A 23,336-nucleotide genomic window follows, 5' to 3' on the forward strand; every position below is an offset into this window, starting at 1 on the left:
ATTTTTGTTTTTTTAAAAAAAACTTAGAGTTACGACTTAATTTATACATATGATAATTAAATTTTTTAAATTAAAATTAAATTAATATACTAAATATATATTAATAAATTAAATTTATTATCATATCAATATCAAAAGCTTTCATGTCATCTTTCCATCCCCAATTAACAGTGGAGTATGTAAAAAAAACCGATTAGTTGAGTGACCTGAACATAATGATTCATACTTCAGTGATTAAAATGTAAATTTATTAATAATAGGGAGACTCTAATTGTATTTTACCCTAAAAATTAAACAATCATGAAACGTCACCGTAAAAGCTCCGCCTGAAGACTACAACAAACAACAACAAAGTTGCAAATGCTAAACACTAACCAGAAAGCTCAGAAATTAAAACAAAGAGAGAATCGAAAGATTCCAAAGTGATTCCAATTTAGTCTTTAATTTAGCTGTTTAGATCAGATCCGAGGTAAATTTCTTCTCGATTCTGTTATAATTTTCAATTTTTTGCTTAATTCTCTCGAAATCAAAATTCACTCTTCCTGTTTGACTAACTGTGTGTTTGGACGTTGGATTTGGTTGTCATCACAGGGAAAGTAGAACAAGATGTTGACGAAGTTTGAAACGAAGAGTAATCGAGTGAAAGGACTGAGTTTCCACACTAAGAGGCCTTGGATCTTAGCATGTCTGCACAGTGGCGTTATCCAGTTATGGGACTATCGAATGGGAACTTTGATTGATCGATTCGAAGAACATGACGGCCCCGTTCGCGGTGTCCATTTTCACATGTCTCAGCCTCTGTTTGTCTCTGGAGGTTTGCGCTTCTTATTTTTGCGCCTTAATTTCATCTCAGCTTCAGAATTCTCGTGATTGTTTTACTGATCTATACGCTCCTTTTTTAATTGTTACTGTGATACATTTGAGAAATGTTAGGTTCTTGATAATGCTGGATCGGGAGTTACCTTAGAATACATAGTTTGACTTGATTTAGACCTAGATCTTATGTTCTCGGGTGATGAATGTCGATTGAACCATGGATGGATTATAGGAGAAATTCATATCTGCATTAACACATATATGATATAACATTATTCGGGTGGTTTTTCTAAAGCATAGATATACTTATGTTTTTTTTTTTATATAAATTGTTATTTTTATTTGCCACCCAAAGCTGCTAGTGAGTAGAAGCACCAAGGGGCAAAATAGAATTACCGCCTAAAAGGATTCTAACTAGCACAAAATCTTCTGTTTATTTGGTGTATCAGCTGCTGCAGTTCAGCTTTGAACCGTAGCTTGAATGTTCTTCATAAGTTGCTTGAGAGGAGAAGCCCGACTTAATTTTTTTCCCTAACTACTATATGCGTTGATTACTAGTTTTCAAAATATAGTTGATATAACCATGCTGTCAGACAAGGAAGTAGAGAAACAAGTGTTTTAGTTATTCATAAATAAATATTGTGAAAGGAAAATTCGGATTAATGTGATTTTTGGCTGACATAACGAGAAAAATAACTTGGTGTTCAACCTTGCATATTAGATGCTAAACTTATCTTGTGCAATACAATTGATAATAAAAATTGGTGTTTTTGTTTTCAGGGGATGACTACAAGATAAAGGTCTGGAACTATAAGTTGCACAGATGTGTTTTCACCCTTCTTGGACATCTTGACTACATTCGAACCGTGCAATTCCATCATGAGAATCCTTGGATTGTGAGTGCCAGTGATGATCAGACTATTCGCATATGGAACTGGCAGTCACGAACTTGTATCTCCGTTTTAACTGGTCATAATCATTATGTTATGTGTGCCTCATTCCATCCTAAGGAAGACCTTGTTGTCTCGGCCTCCCTTGATCAGACTGTTCGAGTTTGGGATATTAGTTCCTTGAATAAGAAGACTGCCTCTCCAGTGGATGATATTTTACGTTTGAGTCAGATGAACACAGATCTTTTTGGTGGTGTTGATGCAGTTGTTAAATATGTGTTGGAAGGTCATGACCGAGGAGTAAATTGGGCTGCATTTCATCCCAGCTTACCTTTGATAGTCTCTGGAGCAGACGATCGGCAAGTGAAATTATGGCGTATGAATGGTAATCATCGGAAACATTGCCTCCTCCATTCGTATTTCATTTCCTAGATATATATAGGTTAATGCTTTTTGTAAATACATATTGGCCAATTAAAATCTTCATAAAAACTTACCCTTCCCCCCCCACTTAAATTTTCTATATGCTGCATAGGCGTTGGCTTTTAAGCCAAGCTATGTCAATTTCTCCATTATATTTCCTACAGCTGGGTATTTAGACCCCTAATTTTTTGTGGTATTAATTAAATTGTTTATTTCTTTGCAGAGACAAAGGCTTGGGAAGTGGATACTTTTAGAGGACATACAAATAATGTATCATGTGTTATGTTCCATTCTAAACTAGACATCATTGTATCTAATTCTGAGGATAAAAGTATTCGTGTGTGGGATGTAACAAAGCGAACTGGACTCCAAACTTTCCGTCGAGAGCATGACAGGTTCTGGATTCTTGCTGTTCATCCTGAGATGAATGTTTTGGCTGCTGGACATGACAGTGGCATAGTTGTATTTAAGCTAGAGAGAGAGCGTCCTGCTTTTGCAGTGAGTGGCAATTCTTTGTTTTATGCCAAGGATCGGTTTTTAAGGCATTATGACTTTTCAACCCAAAGAGAGACACAAGTAATTCCAATTCGACGGCCAGGTTCGACAAGTTTGAGTCAAAGTCCAAGAACTCTTTTTTACAGTCCAACTGAAAACGCTGTTCTTATTTGCTTAGACGTGGATGGAGGATCATATGAATTGTATGCGATACCAAAAGAAAGCATCTGTAGGGGAGATGGTTTTCAGGAGGCAAAGAAAGGTCCCGGCAGTTCTGCTTTATTTATAGCTCGGAACCGGTTTGCTGTTCTTGATAAAGGCAACAATCAAGTCTTAATCAAGAATTTAAAGAATGAGGTGGTTAAAAAGAGTGGCCTTCCAATACCTACGGATGCAATATTTTATGCTGGTACAGGTAACCTCTTGTGTAGTTCAGAGGATAGAGTAGTTATGTTTGATCTCCAGCAGAGGCTTGTTCTTGGTGAACTTCATGCCCCGTTGGTGAAGTATGTTGTTTGGTCTAATGACATGGAGAGCGTTGCTTTGCTCAGCAAACATACCATTATAATTGCTAATAAGAAGCTTGTGCACCAGAGCACTCTTCACGAGACAATTCGTGTTAAGAGTGGATCCTGGGATGACAATGGTGTTTTAATTTACACCACCCTCAACCATATAAAATACTTCCTTCCCAATGGAGATTGTGGTATAATTCGAACACTTGAGGTTCCTGTATACATGACAAAGGTTTCTGGAAATAATATATTTTGCCTGGATCGTGATGGGAAGAATAAAACTATAGTCATTGATGATACTGAATACATTTTCAAGCTCTGTCTGCTTCGGAAAAGATATGATCAGGTTATGAGTATGATAAGAAACTCTCAGCTTTGTGGTGAGGCCGTGATTGCTTATCTGCAACAGAAAGGGTTCCCTGAAGTGGCTCTCCATTTTGTGAAAGATGAGAAAACACGCTTTAATTTGGCTCTTGAGAGTGGGAATATTCAAATTGCCGTTGCATCAGCTAAGGAGATCGATGACAAAGATCATTGGTATAGATTGGGTGTGGAGGCCCTTCGCCAAGGCAATGCAGGTATAGTGGAATATGCCTACCAGAGGACAAAGAACTTTGAGAGATTATCTTTTCTTTATCTCATAACTGGTAACCTAGAAAAGATGTACAAGATGCTAAAAATTGCGGAAGTTAAGAACGATGTTATGGGTCAATTTCACAATGCTTTGTATGTTGGTGATGTAAGGGAGCGTGTCAAGATCTTGGAGAATGCTGGTCATTTGCCTCTTGCTTATGTTACAGCATCAGTCCATGGGCTACAGGATGTGGCTGAAAGGTTAGCAGCTGAGTTGGGAGATGAAGTCCCTCCCCTGCCAGAGGGGAAAAAACCATCCTTATTGATGCCTCCAATCCCCGTCGTGTGCAGTGGTGATTGGCCGCTCTTGAGAGTTATGAAAGGCATATTTGAAGGTGGATTGGATAGTATCAGCAGGGGTGATGCACATGAAGAAGAGGGTGCTGAAGGTAATTGGGGTGAGGATCTTGATATTGTCGATGCTGATGGCTTGCAAAATGGGGATGTTGCTGCAATTTTGGAAGATGGGGAAGTGGCTGAAGAAAATGAAGAGGAAGGTGGATGGGACCTTGAAGACTTGGAACTTCCCCCTGAGGCCGAGACACCAAAGGTTTCTGCCAATGCTAGTTCTTCCGTCTTTGTAGCACCGACTCCCGGTATGCCTGTGAGCCAAATTTGGACGCAAAAATCGTCTCTTGCTGCCGATCATGCAGCAGCAGGCAGTTTTGATACAGCAATGCGTTTGCTAAGCAGGCAGCTTGGCATAAGAAACTTTGCTCCTTTAAGGTCCATGTTTCTTGATCTTCACACTGGCAGCCATAGCTATCTTCGTGCATTTTCATCTGCTCCTGTGGTCTCGTTGGCAATTGAGAGAGGGTGGGGCGAGTCTGGTAATCCTAATGTTAGGTGTCCACCAGCCCTCGTGTTCAATTTTTCTCAGTTGGATGGAAAGCTGAAGGCTGGTTACAAGGCAACAACAGCTGGAAAATTTACCGAGGCTCTTCAGGTCTTCCTCAACATTCTTCATATGATTCCATTGATTGTCGTGGAATCGAGGAAGGAAGTTGATGAAGTCAAGGAGTTAATTATTATCGCTAAGGAGTATGTCCTTGGTTTGCAGATGGAGATTAAGCGAAGAGAAATAAATGACAACCCGGTGCGCCAACAGGAGCTTGCTGCCTACTTCACCCACTGCAACCTTCAATTGCCTCACCTCAGACTTGTTCTGCTAAATGCAATGACTGTCTGCTACAAGGCAAGGAACCTGGCTACAGCGGCTAACTTTGCCAGACGTCTGCTGGAAACAAACCCAACAAATGAGAATCAAGCCAAGACTGCGAGGCGAGTGCTACAAGCTGCCGAGAGGAATACGACCGATGCCTCTCAGCTGAACTATGATTTCAGAAACCCATTTGTGACTTGCGGGGCGACTTATGTGCCAATTTACAGAGGACAGAAGGATGTATCTTGCCCGTATTGCACTACTCGCTTCGTGCCTAGCCAGGAAGGGCAATTGTGTCCAGTGTGTGATCTTGCAGTTGTTGGGGCAGATGCTTCAGGGTTGTTCTGTTCTCCTTTGCAGATACGATGATCAAGCTGCTTACGTTATGGCTTGTTTGGAAACATCATCTTATCCTTTGAGCAACACAAACAGTCCCGTTGATTGATTCTTATCTGCAGCTGAAAGGTAAGTAGCTTAGAGAACTTGTATACATTGTGTACTTATATTACTCGGCCTCGAATTAGTATGCGTCTTGTATACTTAATTTCTAGATTTTTTTTCCTTTAATATGTTTGGAAGATAATATTTCTCTGTCCATTTCGGAGTACATGTCTACAATAGTGGTTGTAGGCTATGGCTATGAGATCATGCATTCAGCAATGGTTGCTTTAGCCTTTTGACGCTTTACTTTGGTTACTTTAAATTGAGCTTCGATTTTATCTAAAATCAAATCAGATTTTCTCAGTCTTGTTTCTTCATTCATATTATTCAAACCAGATATTTTACTTGAAGGGTCATTGAATGTTCTTACAATTCGATACAACATGCATGAAACCACTCAACTTATCATGCACTGGTGAATTCATTAAGTAATCTTGGTGATAAAAAAAGAGTGTTGTTCTTATTAGAAATCTTAGATAGATTCGAACAATTATATATGTATAGTGTATGTACGTTGTCATTAATTAAAAAAGATTTTGAATAAATATTATTTAAAAAAACTTATCAAGATTAATAATAATAATATATATAATCCTATTAGAATATATAGGATATTATTAATATTAATATATTAAGGTGTAATTGATGATTTTCAATTACAATCAATTCAACGAGAACTATAAATTACAATAATTATTGAGATATATTATAATCATCTAACTATACTCAACCAATTATATTATGATTTTTCAAAATTACTGTAATGTTTTTATAAATATATAGTACGTTATTATGCGATTTGTTTTTAATATTTGAGCTGATATATATATATATATATATATCTTTTAATTTTCTTTTGAAAGGAACAAATGCTTTTGAAAGAAAAAGAAATTGCCGTCTTGCCTTTTGCACGTGCATGGGAACATCTCGCAAGGGGACCAAAATCGAAGGGGAAAAGCACCAACAGCCTCTCCCTCCCTCCCTCTCTCTCTCGTTTTTTGTTTTCAAGTTTTTCTGTTTTTTTGACATTAATATAATATTTTTACTATAAATAATATATATTATTAGTTAATTTTACTATGTATACAAGGTTAAACATTAATTTAATCTTTAAATATAAAAATATTTAAATTAAATTATTTTTTATCAATCTAACAATTATTATATTAACTTAAATATGACCTAGGTTTATTTTAAAAAATATACTACACATTTTCTTTTTAATTCCAGACATTAGATCTTATATCTGATATTGAAAAAAAATGAAAAAAAAAATTTAAAAGATTATTCGATCTTATATCCGACATGATTCCAGACGTTATTGATAGCGGCTTTGATCATGAGCTGTCCAATGATGGTTACGGTGAGCCGTACACATGCGATCAAGAAGAAGAAGATGATGATGGTGGGTATGGGAGTGATCTGGATGATGAGTTGATCCCGAGGGAATTGGCTGGGAAATTCGGGAGGCGAATGATGAGGAAATTGGGGAAAAGGGCGTTTGCCAAGATTAAACAATTCGAAGAGGTCGCCGTTCTTGTATGTAAAGCCTGGGTGTGTTCCGTGGCAAGCATGGGTTTGGATTGAAGCACAGTTTCTAGGTAAACTAAATTTGGATTTACTTGTTGGAATCTTCAATTTGATTCTTACGTTGTAATTAGGGGTGATTAACGAGTTGAGCATCTCGAATTCGACTCGATTAAAACTCGGTAAATACTTGACTCGAGACCTTACGAGCTGAGCTGAACAAAGTCTAACCTAAATCGATAAGTTCGCGAACAACTCGTTAATTTTTTAAAATATATTTTTAGGAATTACTTCAAAATTATTTCATTCAAAAAATAAATCTAAATAATAATTATTAATTTATTAATAAATAATAAATAATAAAAAATTAACTAATATATTATTTTTAATAAATAATAAAATATTATTAATTAATAATATTATTTTAATACCAAAAAAAACTCAAGCCTAATATCTTCATATAGTATTAGTAAATTTCATTTTTAGTTAAAAAAATAAGGTAATCTCACTACAGCAAAAATAGTTTTTAGCGGCGGATGTACCGGCGTTTTTACTGTGAACGCCGGTAATTGTTTACATATAGCGGCGTTTTTGAACAAACGCCGCAAAATACTATACTTTAGTGGCGTTTGTATAAAAACGCCGCTAAAGAATCGTAATGTAGTGGCGTTTTTATACAAACGCCGCTATAAACTAGTATTTTAGTGGCGTTTTTATACAAACGCTGCTATAGACACGTACTTTTGTGGCGTTTTAATACCAAACGACGCTATAGACTCATACTTTAGTGGCATTTTTACACAAACGCCGCTATAGACACGTACTTTTGTGGCGTTTTAATACCAAATGCCGCTATAGACACGTACTTTTGTGGCGTTTTAATACCAAATGCCGCTATAGATTCGTACTTTAGTGGCGTTTTTACACAAACGCCGCTATAGACACGTACTTTTGTGGCGTTTTAATAACAAACGCCGCTATAGACACGTAAAAAAACGTTGCTACTGAAAACTACTTTAACATATCGAAACAAAACCCTAATTTCATAGATTCAGTCTGGGCATCGAAATATATCTCCCCTCCCTTTTATCTCTTCGCATCCACTCTGATCCTTTGATCCTTCGACCTCCATTGTTCGATCCATCTTCCCCTTACATTCAACCCAGATATCTCCATTCTTTTCATTCCCCTCTTTCATTGCTTTTAGACATCTCTCTATTCCATTTCTCTCTGCAGGCACAAGGCGCAACAATGGCTTCCAAATTTCTGCAGCTCTATGGTAAAATTCGGCTTTTAAATTCCTTGAAGTTGGATTTTGGTTCCTATTAAGGTAATATCCTAAAATCTGAATCATGTTATAAGATCTGTGATCACATAGTTCAGGGATGAAATTTGTGGGTTTGGATACAAACTGATGTATGCACTAGGTGGCGTTGCACTCTTTTTCCTCTGCAGTGTGATTTTATCTAAGCCTCAATTTAGCGGTGTGTAAACTTAGAGGGTTGTCCTTATATTAAAAGCCAATACCATGATTCTGCAACCTGCCCGTTTAAAACATCACAAGATTACTTTATATTAATATTTCAATATTTTGTAATATAATTAGATTTAGAATTAAATAAAAAGTTATCAGTGAACCAATCTATATCTAGCTGGATGTTTGGGCCTGGCAGGTTGTCTCCCTGGGATACCTGCATAATCCTCGTTGCTTTATTCTTTCAAATTTGCTTGCTGCTCAGTTGCCTTTCCTCCATGCATGCCTGTGGTTTTCCATATATTTTCTGGATTTTTGTTATTCTTCAGTCATATTTTTTATCATGAAGCTTTGCACAAAGAATCGCACCCCCCCCCAAAAATATATATGCAACAATGTGTTGACTTTGTACCCACTTTTTTGTTGCAGCAATGGTATGTTCTATATCCGCTTGAAGGTCCATGGTATGAGCTATTGGTCATTCCTCTTCGTTTTGAGCTTCTGTGTTCCATCATGATACCCATATCTATTAAGGTAACCCAATATAAAAATAATAATGATTTTGAATTGTTGCCCATGCTCTTCTTTTTTTGGTATGAACCTTGATATACTGAACGGACCAGCTTGCCACTAATAGCACAGAAGGTTCTTAGCTAGTCACTGTACTGTGTTACGCGAGACATTGACTAGATCAAAATATGGTGCAACAGTGATGTGAGTTTTGAGTTTAAAATAATAATAATAATTATGGCATGATTATAATATGATTAGGAATGCATTACAACTTTACCAATGTAGAAATGTTTTAGTTTCATTTGATTGTACTAGGACTAGTAGGACAAGTGTAGAATGTTTTGTTCAATCATTTGATTGTTAATAGAAATCCAAGTGGGTGTCAGAAACTAGTTCTAGTTTAAATTTATTGTAGACACATGTCCTTGTACTGATGGTCCAAGTTAAAATCTCTTGGATTAATGGGTTATTTTTTAATACTCTTAGGTTCGGTGGTTGGGAGATGATTGGTTTCTTTACTTGAAGTAAGGTTTCAAATAGATGAGAATATAAGCTTCATCTTAAATATCCTTTTAATTTTTGCTTCTAATCTTGTTTATTTGCTTCAATTTTTGATTTTATTTCCATATTTGAGTTCTTTCTCAGATATTTTATCTTGTTAACCATCAAGCCTTTTTTTGCAGGTCTCTCTGGATCTTGTGAAAAGTTTATATGCAAAGTTTATTGATTGGGATTCTGAGATGATAGATTATGAGACTGGTATTCCTTCACATGCAACGAAGTAAGTATTTTTTCCAAGAAATCAATTAGTTGGAGTGCCCTTCTTAGTATACAAAACTGGTAGCTAAGTTGATGTCACTCAAACTGAACATTATCTGTTCAAATGTTTGAGTCTTGTATGACTTGGCACACTTAACTCTCCTTTTGTTTATCTTTCTCCCTTTTGTTTTTACTTTTCACAACTCTTACCTCTCTCTTTTTTTCCTTACTATATTATTAAGTTTATTTTTACAACTAAAACTTTGTTATATAGGAGTTGTTTTTGAAAAGAATTATATGCAATTATTTAGCTACATGGTTGGATTCTGCCATAGATTTTAGTGAATGTATATTTGATAAAATTGGTTTGTTTTTATGTGGCAGCACAGCAATAAGTGAGGACATTGGACAAGTTGAGTACATAATGACTGACAAAACTGGAACACTAACTGAAAATAGAATGATCTTTAGAAGATGCTGCATTAATGGCGTTTTCTATGGAAATGAGAGTGGTGATGCGCTGAAAGGTTCGTTATCTATTTTTCACCTTCTTGCTCATTACCTAATCTTTTCTCATTGAATCCATTTTTAGGTTCATATTCTCATTGAATCCATTTTTTAGGTTTTCATTTCTGTTGAATGAAATTGTCTTGCTTGAAATAATCAGGGACAGTTTGACTTTTTATATCTTGCTAATGAAAGCTGATATTTTATAATTGAGGGGGGTCCAAAATTGGGAATGGAGTTTAATAAGTTATTTTGCCCGTGGGCCGTAAATTCTATGTTTAAGATGAGAATACAAATTTCATCTTTAACATCCTTATTTTGCTTCAAGTTCATAGCTCTTGTAAATTCTGATTTATCATTTCAAATAGTCTTTAATAAGTTAATTTTTATGGTTTTAGTTTTTATTCTTGGAAATAACATAATGACTTACTGTCCTTGAGTTTAATGTAATGATCAAAGCTGACGGGATAGCGAAGAGCTACGATAAAGCATGTTGGCTATTTGATAGCATGCAGTGTCACGGTGTAGTTCCGGATAAATGCGGTTATAGTTCTCTTATACAGATTTTAGCTAGCGCAGATTTACCACACGTAGCGAAATGCTACCTGAAGAAGATGCAGGAAGCCGGACTTGTGAGTGATTGCATTTCATAATGTGCTGTGATCTCAGGCTTTGTGAAATTAGGAGAATTGGGAATGGCTGAAGGACTATACAACGAGATGATTCAATCGGTAAGCTTTGTTGCTTGTAAGAATGAGTGAGTTTAAGAAAATTTGCGTTTAAAACTACTTTGAATCAGCCGTTCTGATAAACTTGGACATCATTGTATGATGCTTATTTTTTTTTCTCTCAGGGGCATTGCTTGTGTCAATTTTCGCATCTCCAATTGTATTAGCAGTGCAACTGCTGAAGTTGCCAAAGATTTATAGTCTTATAATTGGTTAGTCATCTGAATACTCTTAGCTGATAGATCTTTGTTTGTTAATTCTAACTGAACTTTGTAATTCCTTATAATTCTTTTAAGACATGTTATGTCAAGGATTCCAATCACAGGATCAGCTAGCAGAAGAAAAAGGGAACATATTTTTGTTTTCATTCAATGAGATATTTGTGTATGTTTAAAATTTCTATCGAATCTGCATTGTTCAGTCGAAAGAATCGTGTTTTTCTTCTGCTCTTAGGGTTGTTTTGGTGATTTCTCGATTAAACTGTCTTCTTCATTATAGCTCTTTCATTCGTTACTTTTTAACATAAAAAAGACTAAAAGATAGCGTTATTATTAATTAAATCATATGTGTATATAGTTCAAACCCTATTAAATTTACTAACATAGATATTATAATGTATATCTTTGCAAGCAAGAAATTGAATTCAATATTTAGGTTCATTTAATCGAAACTTTGATGAGTGCAAAGATGCGGTCGAATAGTATAATAATGAAGTATGAAATTTCGTGAGTTTGAAGGGAAGACCTATACTTGGGAATAACCCATCATGAGAACCTTGCTCACGCACGTTTGCTTTCTTTCTAACCTTTCATTTTTCTGGAGTTTTGGAGCCTTTTTCTGGGTACTATTGATTTAAAATATGTTTGGTCCGATAATCTGTTAGAAGTTATCATGAAATTCAAGCTTGGATGTTTCTGGACAATTATTAAGATCTATCTCTATATTTTGCTTATCATCATGAAGGTTGCCCATGCCATAGAGTTGTTGACTGCTGGGACTAACCATGCAGAAATGTGTTGTTAACTTTTTTAACATAAGATATAATGGATTTTCATATAAACTGATGATTTATTTGGATATGAAACTAGATATCGGGTTTGCATTGCCATGGATGGGGCCTTTTCAAGTGGCATGCCAATTGGAGTAAGACCTCATGAAGAAAAATATCTGTGCAAGAAATGACAGGACGATACTAGCTCTGCATCATTGTTTTCCCATATAAACTGGATTTATCTCTTTGAATTTAAGCGTCTCATTGTGACGAAGAGTTTTGAAGAATGTGTAAGATTAGAAACAAAATATCTTAGATATTATTGTTTATTATAGTTAATAATGTTGAACTACATTATATTTTACGTTAATGTAAACTTTGATTTATTATTATGGATTTCATTTTTCTTGTTATGGATTTTAAGTTTGTTGTTATCGATGTCAAGTTTATTGGAAAATGCTACAGGTTAAATTTGGGTAATAAAAGAGTAGAAAACAACATTTGACAAATTAGTTTTAATTTGCAAAATCAATTTCTTTTAGCTATAGAGAGGTAATTAGCGGCGTTTGTATCTTAAAACGCCGCTATATACAAGATCTTTTGCGGTGTTTGTGGGAAAAAAGCCGCTAAATATTAAGACCTATTGCGGCGTTTGTGGACAAAACGCCGCTAAATATCAACACCTATTGCGGCGTTTGTGGAAAAAACGCCGCTAAATCTCAACACCTATTGCGGCGTTTGTTGGAAAAACGCCGCTAAATCTCAACACCTATTGCGGCGTTTGTTGGAAAAAGCCACCAAATATCAACACCTATTGCGGCGTTTGTCCAACAAACGCCGCTATATATCGTTACCTATTGCGGCGTTTTTTGTTACCAAACGTCGCGAACTTTAGCGACGCTATTTGCAGTGGCGCTTTTTGCGGCGTTTGTCATAGCGCCGCATGTGTTTTTGGCGGCGCTTAAAAACGCCGCTATAGGTATAAAAAAACGCTACAAATGTACAGTTTTGCTGTAGTGTCTTTTTAGTGAGCTTAATGAACAACAAGTCGAACTTAACGAGCAACGAGTAAAATTTGAACAATAATTTTTTTAACGAGCACGAGTCGAGCACAATTTTAACGAGCTTAATAAGCAACGAGTTGAGAATCAAAATTTTTTAACGAGCATGATCGAACACTGCTCAACTCACGATCGACTCGTTCGATAGCACCTCTAGTAGTAATTATTAGGTTTGGATTGTTGCACAATTATAAGGGTTTGATTTGATTGTATTTTACTGATTTTCTTGTTAATAATTCCTATTTGTTATGCTCCCATCATCATCGGACTATAAATAGATCAATAATTAACATCCATACGATAAAAAATAACTGTATCTAAATATAAATATGTGTATATGAGTCGGTTTTTTCATTACCGAGCTAGAGCAGTCGGAGCGTTGAGCCGGAAACCTCATAATGCGGCGGCGGCAGCTGCTCTTGCGGCTGGTAACTGGTCTGCAGCTAAACGATTGTTATGTCCCTATTAAGCTCGACAGGGTGGTAGTTCCCGGACGCTTGGTGGCGACACCGGTGACGTAAACGGGGTCACCGAGTTCGCTGGTCAACTGAACGGGGTTGCCGTGTTCGTCTCAATAGATCAACCATTTCTTTTTGTACGTAAGAAGGTTTGAAAGAGTTTAGTGGAGTATGGGCTGGTTTTTTGCATGTATAAATGTACAGGTGGCAAATGCTACATTCAAGATATTGCCACGATAGAAAAGCGAGGAGGACACGTGAGCCATTATTAGAGTTAAGTATGTAATTATTTGACCAAGTCTATCTAACTAGGAATAATCATGATTAAGAATCCTATTAAATCTCCCCATCAAGATTCGGGAGATGAAATGTAATTCTCTCTATCACCTTATGAATACATAGAAGATTGATATTAAGCAGCAATCAATTTTTTATTGACCGTAACTCTTCACTTATTGTAATTCATTTGACAATTAGTTGTATTCGGCTGATGTATATTTATACCCAAGTATGAAGATAATGTAATTCATTATATAAACACCTCCTTTACACTTCTTTCCTCTCTTCAAAAAGCAGCTTTAGAGTTGTAGACTGATCCGTGTGAATGTCAATAAAATTGATTATATGTTCTTGCAATATTACTGGACTCCCAAAAATACAGTTAATTTTATTCTTCGATTCGTTTCTCACTTCAACTATTGTCATCATTTTTCAATATTATAAGAATCAAAGAATTTTAGATTAGATTTGTGGAGTTGAAGACGTTTTCGACTGAAATTAAGGTTTTCAAAATTTTGAATCTTCTTTTAAAGGAAACTTTTAACGGCGTCTAGAGTTAGACACTTATAATGACGCTTGTAACATTAACACTTGAATTGACAAAAAAAAAGTTTAAACATTTAAAATAGGAAAAATATATAGTTTTGAATTTTTTTTATATTAAGCCTAAATAAAAATAATTCTGCATAAAATCGATATATTGTTTTGAAATTTAAAATAGTTGAATTATAATAAATATTACGTTGGAATTTGAATTAATAATTTAAAAACTTAAACAAATAAAGGCTTTAGCACCAATGCACCTTTGTTCCTAAATTATCTATTTTTGTAAAGAATTTTTTCTTAAAGTATTTTTTTTTTGGATGTTTTGTCCCTAAAATAAAACATAACTTTATTTGTTTCAAATCATTAACTTTATTAAAAAAAATAAAAAATAATACATATTTAGTCACTCGTTTATTTTAATAATTCTGGTCATCTACTAATTTATTCCAATAATTTTGGTCATCTAACTTTTTCTTTCAAAATATATTTACGTTTTGGTTTCGTTTATTCAACTACCTTTAAAAAAATAATATTAATACATATCACTATAAGAGAACACCACATTGTAAAAATCATCACGTCAACAATTTTATTAATATTTTTAATAATAAAGAATAAAAATGGAATAAAAATATAATATTAAATATTATTTTAAAGAAAAATAGATGAATAAGTAAAACATGTTTACTCTTTAAAAAATAAAAGCATGAAATTTCTTAAGTTGCTTGATATTTTGATGGATCCATTAGTCGAAAAGAACCGACGTCAACTACAACAAACACAACCTGGCAATAAAAATCCCAGAAATTAAGTTTATGGCAATTAATACTGCAAAATGTTATCTGCAGAAGCCATGATTGGCTGATTCAAGTAGGCCAAATTGAAAGGCTTAAGGAAGTTATCAACCGCCGGTTCATTGAAACCATCAAGTCTTCTATTTGCGTCACGACCGCCGCCGTCGTTCAAGAAACAGATGATTTCATTCAAAAGACTGTAATCGGTGTCCGAGCTCCCCGAGTTGAGCTCGGAGCACCGAGCTCTCGGCCTCGACGTTCAATAGCTGTTGCTTGGTGAAGTTTATGTTGCCGGCGATGTCGTGATTCTGTTTCTGCAGCTGTCACCTGAGTCATTAGATCGTCCAAATGCTTCTGTTTTCTCATCCTCGATCTCCTGGCCGATTCTCAGTTCAATATCATTCGTTCCTTTTTAGGTTTTCCGCTGACGCCTGTAAATCTTCCTCCGACGAGCCGGAGTTTTTGGTTAATCTTGTCATCGTCCTCGATGATCGCGATGATGTTCCATTTGAACCCATGGAGTTCGCAGATTTTTTTTTCAGACGCAAAAAAAAAAAAGACAGATTATTTATTAATTATTAAAATGGATTTGTTTTATAATTATGAAACGTAATACAACCAGTAGAGGAAAACAACTGAGAAAGATTGAACGAGATGTGTTCTTCGAATGAACGTGGAATTGATCATAAACCCAGAAAGGAATATTTCACTGAGAATTAGAGACATAAATCTTAAACATCAACACGAAAAGATTGAGCATCAAGATCTTTGATTGTTCAAAAACCAAATCCCAGAAGAAAAGTAAAGTTTTGAACTTGATACAGTCTCAAGAACACTCGACCAATAACAGAAAGAAAAGGGAAACAAAAACCCAGAATTTGGATTGAAGAAAATATCTGGGAAAACAAGAAAGGGAAGGGAAGTAGAAGAATTACTCAAGTGAAATGACGGGTGATTTATAGCAGGAAAAGGGCCTGCAAGTTGATGGAAAATTTGGATTTAAGAAATAATACAAAAAATCTGAGATAGAGGAGGAAAGGTAAAAAAGCAATGGAATCTTTTTGTGAGAGAGAAAGTTGATGGAAAGGTTGATCCAGCTGGGAGCCATCTCCATTCTCCACTTTACTTCATGGCGGGTAGCTAAGTTACAATTTTATAATTCTTATATATATATATATATATATATATATAAGTAGAATAAGTTATCCGGGATAATAATAGATCTCAATAGTTAAATAATGTATTATCTTTTTTTAAAAAAATTTAAGTTCGATCAGTTGTATTTGTAGGATATATTGACATTATTAATGCTTAAGGAATATTTAAACATATACTATCTTGTAGTTAATCTAAAATTTTGAGTAAACTACACTATCATTTTTGTTTCATTTTAATTACCTAATTGTTTTTTTTTGTTTTTAAAACATACATAACATTATGTTTTAATTTTATTTTGGTTGTTCATCGTTAAAAATTTAATGATGATGTTAATGTGTTAAAAGATAATACTACATTATCATTAAAAAAAATATCACGTCAGTACTTGTGTTAATTTTTAACGATAAACGACCGAAATGAAATCAAAATATAACATTAAATATAATTTTAAAAAATTAATAATTAAATGACCAAAATGAAACAAAGTTGATACTTGAAGTACTAAATGTATAATTTACTTTAAATTTATTGACATTTATATTTGTGTACAACCCATAGGACAAGTGGTTAAAAACTCTCCTGTAATATATTCTCTCTCTCTTGGGAATGTCTCAGGAAAGGCGGGTTAATATACGGCGTTATCGGATACATTAAAAGATATTTAACAAATTCGGTTTAGCGCTACCAGAAATGTTGACTAATAATAATGTAGTAGGTATAAGTCATGAAGAAATATTAAAAAATTGTGCAACCGGCAAACTTAACTTGTCGGTTCGTGTCGATCCAAATTAAAAATATATCGATCTACAACGATATAACAGGTAAAACTATGACAAAACCGTTATTGAAATGATAAAACCGGTAAAGCGGTATCGGATATATTTAAAGTGTCGGTACTTTAATATAATGATCGACACTTCGTTAATTTAAAAGAGAAGCAGTTTTAGCACCTGTAAAGTGTCGATGCTTTAAAAAAATGTATCGATCCACAATGATATAACAGGTAAAAATATGATAAAACCGATATCAAAATGATGAAACCGGTAAAACGCTACCGGATATATTGAAAGTGTCGATACTTTATATAAGGATCGACACTTTGTGAATTTAAAAGAGAAGCAGTTTTAGCGCCAAAGTGTCGATACTTTAAAAAAAAATTATCGATCCACAATGATATAACAGGTAAAAATATGATAAAACCGGTATCAAAATGATAAAACCGGTAAAACGCTACCGGATATATTAAAAGTGTCGATACTTTTGTAAGTACGTGTAATAAATTATTGTAACTTTCAAAGAAATACGTAATTATCCTTTCGAAAGTATCGACACCTGACATAAAGTATCGACACTTTTGTATTTGTATCGATTAAATATAAATAACATATCCGATGAAAATATAAAGGCCATAGCTAAATATTCTCTGAAAATATATAGAACGGACGAGTTTTTGAAATCGAAGCGTAATTGTTGCTGCATTTCAGAAGGCGTTTCTAAAGCGAAGTTTGTTTGTTTGTTACTGCAGTCGAATCGAAAAGTATGTTGTCGAAACCCTAGTTTTTTTATTATTACAGTAATCGCGAATAGGGTTTTTATGTGTTGTTTGGGGTTTTGGAGTAAAGAAGTATTTGGGACCGATTGCAGGTAGAAAGTAATATTCAAGTTAAAATATAAATGTCGATACTTTTATTAAATATTATAGGTAGAAAATGATATTATAGGTTGTATAAATGTGCCGACACATTTTGTAGTGACCATTTAAATTCTTTTGAAGAAAATCATTTTACTACAAGAGTAGTTATCTATATTTGTATATTAAATAAAGTGTATGTAACAAAATAATTTGATTTGCGTAAACTGATATATGAAGAAAAATGGAGTCAATAGGTTGAAAAATTGTTGGTGGAGCAGATGACTTTGAAATTGAGGCCGATACTCGAAAGCAACCAAAGGGTAGATATATGTACTTCTAGTAAGTATCAATGTCTTTTTGTTATTATTGTTGAAATGGTAATTGGATTAAAGTATCGATAAACTTTAAATTGATTACAAATTTTAAATGTTGACAGTATGACCGAATGCAAAAGGATGAAGGAAGATGACACACAGAGCGGTTCGGTATGTAAAATGAAATTGACATTGAGTATTATTTAGTGTTAATGTATTGATTAAGAAACATTTATGTTTAATATTAGGTGATAAAAGATGTGAGGTCCAAATGGAATTCGATGAGTGATGCTGAAAAGGAACCTTACATCACACAGTCAAGGAATGATAGTAAAGAATACAAAGAACGGAGGAAAGCACATGAAAATAAGGTATTCATTAAACTTGTAAATACGTTGATACAAAATATATAAGAACTATAACATTATATATTGTTAAAAAATATAGGAAGTGTCGACAAGATGCAGCATTAAAAGGGTGAATTCATTAATTAAACACCTTAAGGAGAAGGGTTAGTTGAATGTGCTGGGAGAAATAGGTTTTGGATCGTTGGTAGGAGTAACGGATCGACATATTCGGAGGGAATTGTGTCGATCTTTGATGGCGCAATTTGATGTCAGACAATGCATTGCTAAGTATGGTGATTTTTCATTTCATCTCGGGATCCCATGTGCTGCAGCCGTATTAGGGGTAAAAAATGAAGGCAAAAGTGTTGTAGAAGTCTGTAAGAGTAAGGATTGGAAAGCACTTGCCTCCAAATATGGTTTGAAGCAGAAGGTGACATATGCTGAAATTGAAGAGGAAATAAAAAGTGGATCTTACGGGGGGATGAGCTGAAGGCCAGAGTTCTATTATACCTGGTCGGTATCTTTCTTTGTCCAACTGGTGATACGTCAACGAACAAGGAGTATATGAAGCTCATTTGCGATGAAGGGTGAATTCAATTGGGCTGAATATATCCATTTGAGATTGATTGAATCAATAATCACCTTTAAAAAGGGCAGCCAGAGATACCTCAAAGGGTGCATAACAATCTTAGAGGTAAATGAGTTGAAGAACTTTTTTGTGTTTTTATATAAAATGATTACTAGTTATTATATAAAATATAAATTTTATTATAAATACAGGTTGCACTGTTCGATTTTTGGTCGGGCTGTAAGGCAGTGCCGGCTTATGAAAGAACCGGAGTAGCACGCATCCGTACATGGGGGAAGGAAGAGGTGGTTAGAGTGATGGTGAAGTTGAAGTTGGATAGAGCCAAAAAGCAAGAAAGGGTAATAAATGTAATTAAATAATATTAAGAATATAATCAATGTCTTAATATTGTAATTTAATTTTGAAGATTATTGGCAAGGATGTAGAGGAGGTAGTGGAGGTAGAGGAGAAGAAATGAGAGATGGTTGTATTGGGGGATGACGGTGAGGGGGACGACGGTGAGGGAAAACAGAGTAACTTCGATATTTTGATGTCTGAATTGGCTGATATCAAAAAAATCCAATTTTATATCATGCAAAGACAATCAAGAGTCGAAGAGAAACTTGATAGAGTCGAAGAGAAACTTGAGAGAGTCAAAGATACACTTGAGAGGCATAAGGGGGTAGTGGAAGGAAAAATATATGGAGTGGTGAAAGAAGTAGAGGTGTTGAGGGGTGAAGTGGTGAAAGAAGTTGAGGTGTTAAGGGGTGATCTTAAGATGGTGACGGGTGAAAAATTTGAGGGAGTGGTGAAGGAGGTTATGGAATTGAGGAGTGAACTTACGGGGGTGAAGGGGGTGGTTGATAAATACTTGGATGAAGGAGATCAATTGAAGGCTAAAATAAAAGAGATGAAGAGCTATGTAGAGAAAAAATACGATGAACTGAAAAAATATGAAGAAGAAAAGAGGGAGGAGGAAGAAGAAGATATGGAAGAAAAGAGGGAGGAGGAAGAAGAAGAGATGAAAGAAATGAGGAAGAAGGAAGTCGATGTCATTTATACACCGGAGAGTGTTATAGCAGCCGATTTGGATTCGGAATGTCCTGCACCCCAGAAGAAGAAGCAGAAGGTAAGTTGAATAAAATAAAACTTAATTTGATCTTTATTATGTTGTTGTGACAAAAATTTGTATGCAAAATTGTAGGTTGAAAAAGCGGATATTCCAAGCGGAATTGATGACATCAAAGCTGCAATTTGTGATTATTTATGGAATAGTGAGTTAGAATCGGGGTAAGTGAAATATATTGCTTTGTGAGTGATATTTAAATATTTCATGACAACATATTAATCCTAATGATTCATACAGATATTCTGTAATCTCAATGGGAAATCAATTCGCTACTGTATATGACGTTGCAACGTTGAAGCCTACGGAATGGGTTGGCGGTGTGGTAAGTAGAAAGTAGAAAATGTTAAAACTTATTGAATATGTTCTGATTGTGTAATTAATTTTGTTAGGTTATTGATTTGCTCGCCTGGACAGTATGCTACGATTCTCAAAAGTCACTCCAGAGGATTGGGTACCTTCCATACCACTTAGCGGTGAGTTAAATTAATAAATGGAGATAAATAGTGTTATAGACGGTAAATTAATAATGTTTGTTGCGTAATTGCAGCAGCAGGCGTTGGATGCCAACAGCAAAGTAAGTGTTGAGAGTATTGCTACCTTCTGGGGTCTCATATTGGATAACTATGTGAAATTCACCGACTGTGAGAAGGTAAGATACCATACCAATTGCAAATAATGTTTTCGGATATAGAATGTTGAATTTTGTCAAATTGGGTGTGAAATTTGTTACAGATCAAGATCACAATAAACTACCATAATTCACATTGGTATCTGTTGGTGTTAGATATGGTAGATCGTGTTGCAACAATATATGATAGTATGTTTACATCTGAAGCAGCTAAACAGAGAGTGAAGGATGCTAAGAGATTGATATGTATGTATGTATGAAAGGACTTATGTAAATTATATTGCATAATTTTTTTTGGATCATAACTTCTTCTTTTTTAATGCAGATTAAAATATTAGATTTGTATAATAAGAAACACATTTGGATTGAATATTGTGGATCTCTAGGAAAGTTTCCCTTGAAAAATTTCAAATTTGTGGAGCATAAGAAGAATAAGCAATTGAATGGGTATGAGATGTTATCATAAATAGAAAGCTTAATTTATGCAGGATTCATCATAATTGACAAGTGTGGTTTTCAAATTTTGTAACAGACATGATTGCGGCATGTATGTGATGATGTGGATGGAATCGATCGGTTCTACAGGGGCAACTGGTGATTTTGTAAGTGGAAAGAAAAATTCGTTTGTGGTAAAATTGTTAAAAGTTGTAGATTGAATGTTGTAGTTTACAATACTTAACGTTCTGACAATTTGAATATAGGTTGTTAGAGAGTGGGATCGATCACGAATATTAAACGATCTCGTAATCCACAATCAAAATCAACGAAGACAGAGATAACGAAAGCTGCCATGAAACATAAGAATAACAAAAGGATGCAATGATGTAAATGTAGGTTTAATTTTGTATAAGATTTATAATTTTGTATACGATTTATAATTTTGTATGTGAATGTAATTATGAATGAGATGAGAAAAGTTAGCAGTAGGTTATTGTACATGTTTCTTATACACATTAAGAGTCATGTTGATACTTACGATATATGGAGATTGTTGTCTATATTATACCAAATGTCATCATAATTGTCATCATGTGCGAGACTGAATGGTCATTCCATATTGAGGTATGTACAATAACTACAAAATTAACTTTAAAGTAAAAGGTAAATTTACAATATGGCAAACAGGGTGCAATCATAAAGTGTCGATCCATATATAAAAAGTGTCGATTCCAGAAACATCGAAACTCATAAGTATAATGTAATAGGTAATTTTTCAATCTAACCAGTATAAGTATACCGGTTTTATGAGAGAATAGGTGTAATATATATCGACACTTTTTAATTTTATGTTGATACTATTGGTCCAGAATAAATGGCAAACAGGGTGCAACCATAAAGTGTCGATCCATAAATAAAAAGTGTCGATCCCAGAAACATCAAAACCCATAAGTATAATGTAATAGGTAATTTTTCAATCTAACCGGTATAAGTATACCGGTTTTATGAGAGAATAGGTGTAATATATGTATCGACACTTTTTAATTTTGTGTCGATACTATTGGTCCAGAATGAATGGCAAACAGGGTGCAACCATAAAGTATCGATCCATATATAAAAGGTGTCGATCCCAGAAACATCGAAACCCATAAGTATAATGTAATAGGTAATTTTTCAATCTAACCGGTATAAGTATACTGGTTTTATGAGAGAATAGGTGTAATATATGTATCGACACTTTTTAATTTTGTGTCGATACTATTGGTCCAGAATGAATGACAATCAGGGTGCAACCATAAAGTGTCGATCCATATATAAAAGGTGTCGATCCCAGAAACATCGAAACCCATAAGTATAATGTAATAGGTAATTTTTCAATCTAACCGGTATAAGTATACCGGTTTTATGAGAGAATAGGTGTAATATATGTATCAATACTTTTTAATTTTGTGTCGATACTATTGGTCCAGAATGAATGGCAATCAAGGTGCAACCATAAAGTGTTGATCCATATATAAAAGGTGTCGATCCCAAAAACATCGAAACCCATAAGTATAATGTAATAGGTAATTTTTCAATCTAACCGGTATAAGTATATCGGTTTTATGAGAGAATAGGTGTAATATATGTATCGACACTTTTTTATTTTGTGTCGATACTATTTTAAATATCGAGTGTTTTCCCCCGTTCATTATATATAGTATACAAACTCTAAATTGACAAACCCTAAACCTAAAGGCAATCAGGCAGAAGAGAACTCTTCATCTCCGAAGAATACTAGCGTTATCATAACAGTGACGATCAGATATTCAGGTAAATGTATCGATATTTTATGGGTTTGATTGATTTTTATATTTGAGTTTTTTTTCCTGAATGTGTTTGTGTTCCATTGTAATAGCATCCAACCAAAATGGCTCCAAAACGTCAGCGTCAGAAGCGGGTCTTTCTCAAAGCTCTTCTCAACCCAGTTCTTCTCAACCACAACCTCCTTCTGAAACAAACGATTCTTCTGAGGAAATCAGGTCCTTCAAAACTCTGAACTTTAGATCCGATATGGAGAAACAAAGATGGCAGACGAGTTTTAAAGTAAGGAAGATTCGTCCCGAACGT

The 23,336-nt window shown here is 34.5% G+C and overlaps 2 protein-coding genes across 3 annotated transcripts; both read left to right on the top strand.

The window, feature by feature from the left end:
* Positions 1–382: 382 nt before the first annotated feature.
* Positions 383–5,448, top strand: LOC120150729 (coatomer subunit alpha-1-like). 2 transcript variants are annotated; one of them, XM_039163351.1, is made up of 4 exons: positions 383–469; positions 592–814; positions 1,597–2,091; positions 2,353–5,448. In XM_039163351.1, the coding sequence occupies exons 2-4, from the start codon at positions 607–609 to the stop codon at positions 5,301–5,303; spliced, it is 3,654 nt and encodes a 1,217-aa protein (XP_039019282.1). In that variant the 5' UTR covers positions 383–469; positions 592–606; the 3' UTR covers positions 5,304–5,448. The 2 variants fall into 2 exon arrangements, with proteins under 2 accessions (XP_039019282.1, XP_039019283.1); XM_039163352.1 differs by lacking the exon at positions 383–469 and having other exon boundaries at positions 502–814.
* Positions 5,449–8,763: 3,315 nt separating this feature from the next.
* On the top strand, positions 8,764–10,302 carry LOC120150743 (phospholipid-transporting ATPase 2-like). Its single transcript, XM_039163374.1, has 4 exons — positions 8,764–8,910; positions 9,573–9,670; positions 10,033–10,175; positions 10,271–10,302. Exons 1-4 carry the CDS (start codon positions 8,764–8,766, stop codon positions 10,285–10,287), a joined length of 405 nt encoding a protein of 134 aa, XP_039019305.1. The 3' UTR covers positions 10,288–10,302.
* Positions 10,303–23,336: the final 13,034 nt, after the last annotated feature.

Source organism: Hibiscus syriacus, unplaced genomic scaffold (assembly GCF_006381635.1).
Source record: "Hibiscus syriacus cultivar Baekdansim isolate YM2019G1 unplaced genomic scaffold, ASM638163v2 tig00111025_pilon, whole genome shotgun sequence".
NCBI classification, from domain to species: Eukaryota; Viridiplantae; Streptophyta; class Magnoliopsida; order Malvales; family Malvaceae; genus Hibiscus; species Hibiscus syriacus.

Excerpts from the sequence above, each read along its gene's own strand:
- LOC120150729 (XM_039163351.1), top strand. The coding sequence starts at position 607 with ATGTTGACGAAGTTTGAAACGAAGAGTAATCGAGTGAAAGGACTGAGT. Across the intron at positions 815-1,596 it reads GCCTCTGTTTGTCTCTGGAG|GGGATGACTACAAGATAAAG; the intron begins GTTTGCGCTTCT and ends TTTTGTTTTCAG. Across the intron at positions 2,092-2,352 it reads GAAATTATGGCGTATGAATG|AGACAAAGGCTTGGGAAGTG; the intron begins GTAATCATCGGA and ends ATTTCTTTGCAG.
- LOC120150743 (XM_039163374.1), top strand. The coding sequence starts at position 8,764 with ATGCAACAATGTGTTGACTTTGTACCCACTTTTTTGTTGCAGCAATGG. Across the intron at positions 8,911-9,572 it reads TGATACCCATATCTATTAAG|GTCTCTCTGGATCTTGTGAA; the intron begins GTAACCCAATAT and ends CTTTTTTTGCAG. Across the intron at positions 9,671-10,032 it reads ATTCCTTCACATGCAACGAA|CACAGCAATAAGTGAGGACA; the intron begins GTAAGTATTTTT and ends TTTATGTGGCAG.